Source organism: Mya arenaria, chromosome 7 (genome assembly GCF_026914265.1).
Source record: "Mya arenaria isolate MELC-2E11 chromosome 7, ASM2691426v1".
NCBI classification, from domain to species: domain Eukaryota; kingdom Metazoa; phylum Mollusca; class Bivalvia; order Myida; family Myidae; genus Mya; species Mya arenaria.
Genome location: NC_069128.1, coordinates 34175412 through 34182721, shown reverse-complemented (window position 1 = coordinate 34182721; position 7310 = coordinate 34175412). Strand labels below are relative to the sequence as shown.

General features: G+C 32.5%; 1 protein-coding gene across 1 annotated transcript in view; it reads left to right on the top strand.

The window, feature by feature from the left end:
- The first annotated feature begins 793 nt into the window (after window positions 1-793).
- Window positions 794-7310, top strand: part of LOC128240545 (uncharacterized) — a 95455-nt gene continuing 88938 nt past the window's right edge. Inside the window, exon 1 of the mRNA XM_052957213.1 lies at window positions 794-862. Coding sequence (XP_052813173.1) covers window positions 860-862 — 3 coding nt within the window. The 5' untranslated portion in view covers window positions 794-859. The remainder of the gene's footprint in view (window positions 863-7310) is intronic.

Genomic DNA, 7310 nt, shown 5'->3' with positions numbered 1-7310 from the left:
AGAGTATAGGTTGTTGTGTCCGGGCTGTAACTTTCCCTTGTATGGACAGATTTTAAAATAACTTGCCACATGTGTTTGACATACCATGACGATGTGTCGTGTGCAAGAACCGTGTCCCTACCTCTAAGGTCAAGGTCACACTTAGGTGTTAATTCACAATGGAGTGCTGCATATAAGGATACAGAGTATTGGTTGTTATGTCCGGGCTGTAACTTTTTCTTGTATGGACAGATTTGAAAATAACTTGCCACATGTGTTCGACACGTGTCGCGTGCAAGACCCGTGTCCTTACCTCTAAGGTGAAAGATACACTTAGTGTTTATTCACAATGGAATGCTGAATATAAGGACATAAGAATGTAGGTTGTCAAGTATGGGTGGTATTTTTTTATGTTCTGAGGCAATTTAAAATAAGTTGCCATATGTATATGTTTGATCTTTAACTTTTCATGTACTGACCTTGTTCATAGGTCAATGTCACATTCTGGGGCCTTTTGTCAGATACTGTGACATCTCTTGTTTGTTGTTATTTTTTTCAGAAATTTAAAAAAAAAAGGAAATGGTTATGGATATTTATTGTCTGTTGCAAAACGCATGACTATAGCAAAAATTTAAATGTTCATGATTATACTATGTATAAAGAATGTATTCCAGATATTTCGATTATTGTCCGATAGAAACCAAAATGTTCATTTTGATTCAATTTTATAATTTAGCGATAGGAAATGGAGTCAGATTTTCAAACACTAAAATTTATAGATAATATGTTTGCTTTCAGGCTGAACCAGAATTGACCATAGGCCCAGAAAGACATCTCCACCTTCACCTCTATCTATCTTCACTTCCCTTTACTTGTAGCAATGGTATGTAGTATGTAATATGTAAAATGTTTATTGAGTGTCAAGCTGTATACTAGTATATCATTTTCACCTTAGCTTCTGTGTTATTTAACTTTTCTCAGCTGTGGGTGTAACTGTAATCTAAATATCTGAAAATGATTAAACCATCTTGAGCATCAGCTGTTTCAGGGGAATTTTGATTTTTTTATGAAATTAACTTGGCATTTTTCATATAAATTTGGTACAAATGTTGGGAATTTGCGGTATTCATTCATGTGAAGTTTATCCTTTTCTATTGTCAAATACAAGTTATTGAATAGATGTGAATACTGCTTACACTATTATAAGTAATACTTTTTGAGTATCTAGCAGTTATGGAATATCTAGCAGTTTTGGAATATGTAGCAGTTGTGGAATATCTAGGATAAAGGAAATATCTTAACAGTTTGGGAATATGTAGCAGTTATGGAATATGTAGCAGTTGTGGAATATGTAGCAGTTGTGGAATATGTAGCATTTGTGGAATATCTAGCATATATGGAATATCTATCAGTTTGGGAATATTAAGCAGTTTGGGAATATTAAGCAGTTATGGAATATGTAGCAGTTTTGGAATATGTAGCAGTAATGGATGAGATACCTGTTCTGGAATATCTAACAGTTGGGAATATCTACTAGTTATTGATTTGTAGCAGTTATGGGATATTTAACAGTTTGTGAATATGAAGCAGTTACAGAATAGGTAGCAGTTATGGGATATCTAGCAGTTTGGGATTATGTAGCAGGTCTGGAAAATGTAGCAGTTATGGAATATCAAGCAGTTTGGGAATATTCAGTTTTGGAATATGTAACAGTTGTGGAATATGAAGCGTTTATGGAATATCTAGCGGAATTTGAACATGTGGCATGGAATATGTAGCCGCTCTGGAATATGTAGCAGTTATGGAATATGAAGCAGTTACAGAATAGATAGAAGTTATGGAGTATCTAACAGTTTTGGAATATGTAGCAGTTAGGGAATATGTAACAGTTATGGAATAGATAGCAGATATAGAATATCTAACAGTTTGGGAATATGTACCAGTTATAGAATAGAATAATTAATAGCAGTTATGGAATATCTAGCAGTTTTGGAATATGTAGCAGTTTTTGGAATAGATAGCAGTTATGGAATATCTAACAGTTTGTGAATATGTATCAGTTATGGGATATGTATCATTTATGGAATATATAGCACTTTTGGAATATGTAGCAACTATGGAATAGATAGCAGTTATGGAATATCTAGCAGTTTTGGAATATGTAGCAATTATAGAATAGATAGCAGTTATGGAATATCTAGCTTTTTGGAATAGATAGCAGTTTTTGAACATGTAGCAGTTATGGAATATCTAGCAGTTTTGGAATAGATAGCAGTTTTGGAACATGTAGCAGGTATGGAATATCTGACAGTTTGTGAATATGTATCAGTTATGGGATATGTAGAAGTTATGGAATATCTGACAATGTGGGAATATGTAGCAATTATGGAATAGAAAACAGTTCTGGAATATCTAGCAGCTTTGGAATTTGTAGCAGTTATGGAATAGATAGCAGTTATGAAATATCTAACAGTTCAGAAATATGTAGCAGTTATAGAATAGATATCAGTTATGACTATCTTAGGTTTGGGAATATCTAGCAGTTTTGGAATATGTAGTAGTTATTAAAAAGATAGCAGTCATGGAATATCTAACAGTTCAGGAATATTTAGCAGTTTTGGAATAGATAGCAATTATGGACTTTCGTACAGTTTTGGAATATCTCGCAGTTTTGAAAGATGTAGCAGTTAAGGAATAGATATCAGTTATGGAATATTTAACAGTTTGTGAATATGGAGCAGTTACAGAATAGGTAGCAGTTATGGAATATTTAACCGTTTTGGATTATGCAGACGTTCTGGAGTATGTATAAGTTATTGAATAGATAGCAGTTATGGAATCTCTAACAGTTTTGGAATATAAAGCAGTCATGGAATATCTAGCAGGTTTTAGCAACATTTAGCAATTATAGAATAGATAGCAGTTATGATATAGATAACAGTTTTGGAATTACAATAGCAGTTATGGAACATGTGGCAATTATGGAATAGATAGTAGTTATGATTTAGATTACAGTTTTGGATTATATAGCAGTTATGGAATTTATAACAGTTTTGGAACATGTAGCAATTATGGAATAGATAGCAGATATGATATAGATTACAGTTTTGGAATATATAGCAGTTATGGAATTGATAACAGTTTTGGAACATGTAGCAATTATGGAATAGATAGCAGATATGATATAGATTACAGTTTTGGAATATATAGCAGTTATGGAATTGATAACAGTGTTGGAACATGTAGCAATTATGGAATAGATAGCAGATATGATATAGATTACAGTTTTGGAATATGTAGCAGTTATGGAATTGATAACAGTTTTGGAACATGTAGCAATTATGGAATAGATAGCAGATATGATATAGATTACAGTTTTGGAATATGTAGCAGTTATGGAATTGATAACAGTTTTGGAACATGTAGCAATTATGGAATAGATAGCAGATATGATATAGATTACAGTTTTGGAATATATAGCAGTTATGGAATTGATAACAGTTTTGGAACATGTAGCAATTATGGAATAGATAGCAGATATGATATAGATTGCAGTTTTGGAATATATAGCAGTTATGGAATTGATAACAGTTTTGGAACATGTAGCAATTATGGAATAGATAGCAGATATGATATAGATTACAGTTTTGGAATATGTAGCAGTTATGGAATTGATAACAGTTTTGGAACATGTAGCAATTATGGAATAGATAGCAGATATGATATAGATTACAGTTTTGGAATATGTAGCAGTTATGGAATTGATAACAGTTTTGGAACATGTAGCAATTATGGAATTGATAACAGTTTTGGAACATGTAGCAATTATGGAATAGATAGCAGATATGATATAGATTACAGTTTTGGAATATGTAGCAGTTATGGAATTGATAACAGTTTTGGAACATGTAGCAATTATGGAATAGATAGCAGATATGATATAGATTGCAGTTTTGGAATATATAGCAGTTATGGAATTGATAACAGTTTTGGAACATGTAGCAATTATGGAATAGATAGCAGATATGATATAGATTACAGTTTTGGAATATGTAGCAGTTATGGAATTGATAACAGTTTTGGAACATGTAGCAGTTATGGAATTGATAACAGTTTTGGAACATGTAGCAGTTATGGAATAGATAGCAGATATGATATAGATTGCAGTTTTTGAATATATAGCAGTTATGGAATTGATAACAGTTTTGGAACATGTAGCAATTATGGAATAGATAGCAGATATGATATAGATTGCAGTTTTGGAATATGTAGCAGTTATGGAATTGATAACAGTTTTGGAACATGTAGCAGTTATGGAATTGATAACAGTTTTGGAACATGTAGCAATTATGGAATAGATAGCAGATATGATATAGATTGCAGTTTTGGAATATATAGCAGTTATGGAATTGATAACAGTTTTGGAACATGTAGCAATTATGGAATAGATAGCAGATATGATATAGATTGCAGTTTTGGAATATGTAGCAGTTATGGAATTGATAACAGTTTTGGAACATGTAGCAGTTATGGAATTGATAACAGTTTTGGAACATGTAGCAATTATGGAATTGATAACAGTTTTGGAACATGTAGCAATTATGGAATAGATGGCAGTTATGATATAGACAACAGTTTTGGAATTATAAGAGCAGTTATGGAATTGATAGCAGTTATGGAACATGTGGCAATTATTGAATAGATAGCAGATATGATATAGATTACAGTTTTGGAATATGTAGCAGTTATGGAATTTATAACAGTTTTGGAACATGTAGCAATTATGGAATAGATAGCAGTTATGGAATCTCTAACAGTTTTGGAATATGCAGCAGTTATGGAATAGGTAGCAGTTACAGAATAGATAGCAGTTATGGAATATGTAGCAGTTACAGAATAGATAGCAGAATAGATACTCAGCCCTCATGATGATCTGAAATAAGATTATGTGCAAGATGATGATCATACTTGTGGCAATTAAAGTCTCCATGTTATAATTTGCTAATGTAAGGCTTATATACAAAAAACAGTATGTGCTTATCAAGGTAACAAGACTAGCATTGATTGTGACATGTTCTCATGGTCAGTCAGAACACTTCCATAATTTGTTTTATATGAAATAAAATGACTATTTATTCCATTAAAAAAATATCATCTATGGTTGTTGAATATGTTAGATCTTATTTAGTATTGTAGGGAAAATGTAGGAACAGAACCCTTCTTTCAAATTGAGATTTAACATAGAGATGTTGTTGTGGCATATTTTCCTTGAAAGAATTTAGTTATTAAAGGGACTGTGTCACAGATTGGCACCAAATTATTTTTTTTCTGTAACGAATCTCAGGACAATTATCTGATAGAATGTGTTACACTTTGATATCATAATTGTAAAAGAAAGTACCAAAATGTAAAAAAAAAATTGTGTCTGAGACCGGGTTCGGGAGTCGCCAATATTGAAGTCCAATGTCTTCCTGACTGAGCTATTAAGGCTTACTTACTACCTCAGTAATATCACGTGATAACACCGACTAGCCAATCATGCATAAGGAATGAATTCTACCTGGTAGACATACCCAGTAATCTTTTTGAATGGAAAAATGCAAAATAACTGCTAAACTTAAAATAAATTGTAAATAATGTGGTACTTCAGTTAGTAAGTTTTAATGCATTGTAAACATCGATGCCATGTTCATGTCATTTTTCGAAAAATTTCTTTTTTTTCCCGCTATTTTATCATCTGTAAGACCTTTAAAGATGTATTTTTTTTTTAGAAGTTTTCTTTAATTTAAGAATCCTTTATCTTTATTGTGGCCCCTTGCAGAAAAGGGTGCTCCATAACAGGAAGACACATTTGAATAGATCACAGTTAAGATAAATATTTAAAAGCAATTATAAATTAATATAACATATTGATGCAGAGGCATGCAGAATGATGGAATGAAGAAAAACAATTATAAAATATGCTGAATATATCAAATGTCAGTGATCTACGAACTTAAAATATCTCAAATTTCACACAGAAGTTGTTCTGGCGGGAGGGTGTCCGGGCGGGTGGCCTGGCGGCAACAAACTCACCTATGAAACTGAATAATTTAAGTAAGGGTTGACATATCTTGAACAAGCTCAATCTATAGGAAGAGTTTATGAATACCTTTCATGGAATTGCGTTTGGGGTCCTTCCAGTCAAGGTCAAAGTCACTGTTACTCAAATAGAAAAACAGTTGAAACTAAATAACTTCCAAGTCACGATTCACATACCTTGACCAAACTTGGTCTAAAGGAAGAGTTTATGGATACCTTTCATGGGATTGCGTTTGGGGTCCCTAGATTCAAGTTCATGGTCACTATTACTAAAAATAGACAAACGGTTGAAACTGAATAACTTCTAAGTCATGGTTCAAATATATCTTGTCCAAACCTGGTAATTTAAGAGTGTATGGATACCTTTCATGGGATTGTGTATTGGGCCCCTAGGATCAAGGACAAGGTCACTGTTTCTAAAAATAGATAAACAGTTGAAACTGAAAAACTTTAGTTTAGGTTGACATATCTTAACTCAACTTGGTATAAAGGAAGAGTTATTGAATACCTTACCTGGACTGCGTTTTGGGTCTGTAGAGTTAAGGTCAAGCCCTTATGAAAATACGCTCTTTCAATAAGATCGTACGAGCTCGCGACAAGCTCGTTACGACCTTGCACAATCTTAATTTCCCCTGTTGCTTGCTCGTACAAGCTTGTATGAGATCGCGCAAGGTTTTGACAAGAGCAAGCTCGTGCGAGCTTGCTATCTTTACGAGCTTGCACGAGCTTGGACCACAAATTATATTATATGGAGCAAGCTATATGAGAACTTAGAAATTTTAACAAACTCTGAAAAAAGACTAAGTCCATAAAATATCAGAAAAATCACCAAATGTCACATTGATGCACATTGTAAATGTAAAACATAACTTAAGTACAAGGACATAATTTTTTTTATTTAATTATATATATTTATAATTATTTATGATTACTGAATAATAATATCTCTTATAATAATAATCATCATCATAAGTGTTGAATACTAAGCACGTATTAAACATATTATACATGTATGAATATCATTAATAATAACACTCAAAAAACAACAGTTAATTTAACCAACAAAAAGATCCAACAAGTACTAGCAATGGGAATCCAACCAATATGACCTGACAACCTACAGTAGCAGTTCAATCATCACTTCATTTTGGTCAAATCAGGCACAAGTAGATATCCATCCATTAAATGCAGTCCAACCAACACTTGTGCTTCCATTAAATATTGTTCAACCAAAACTTGTAAATCAACTG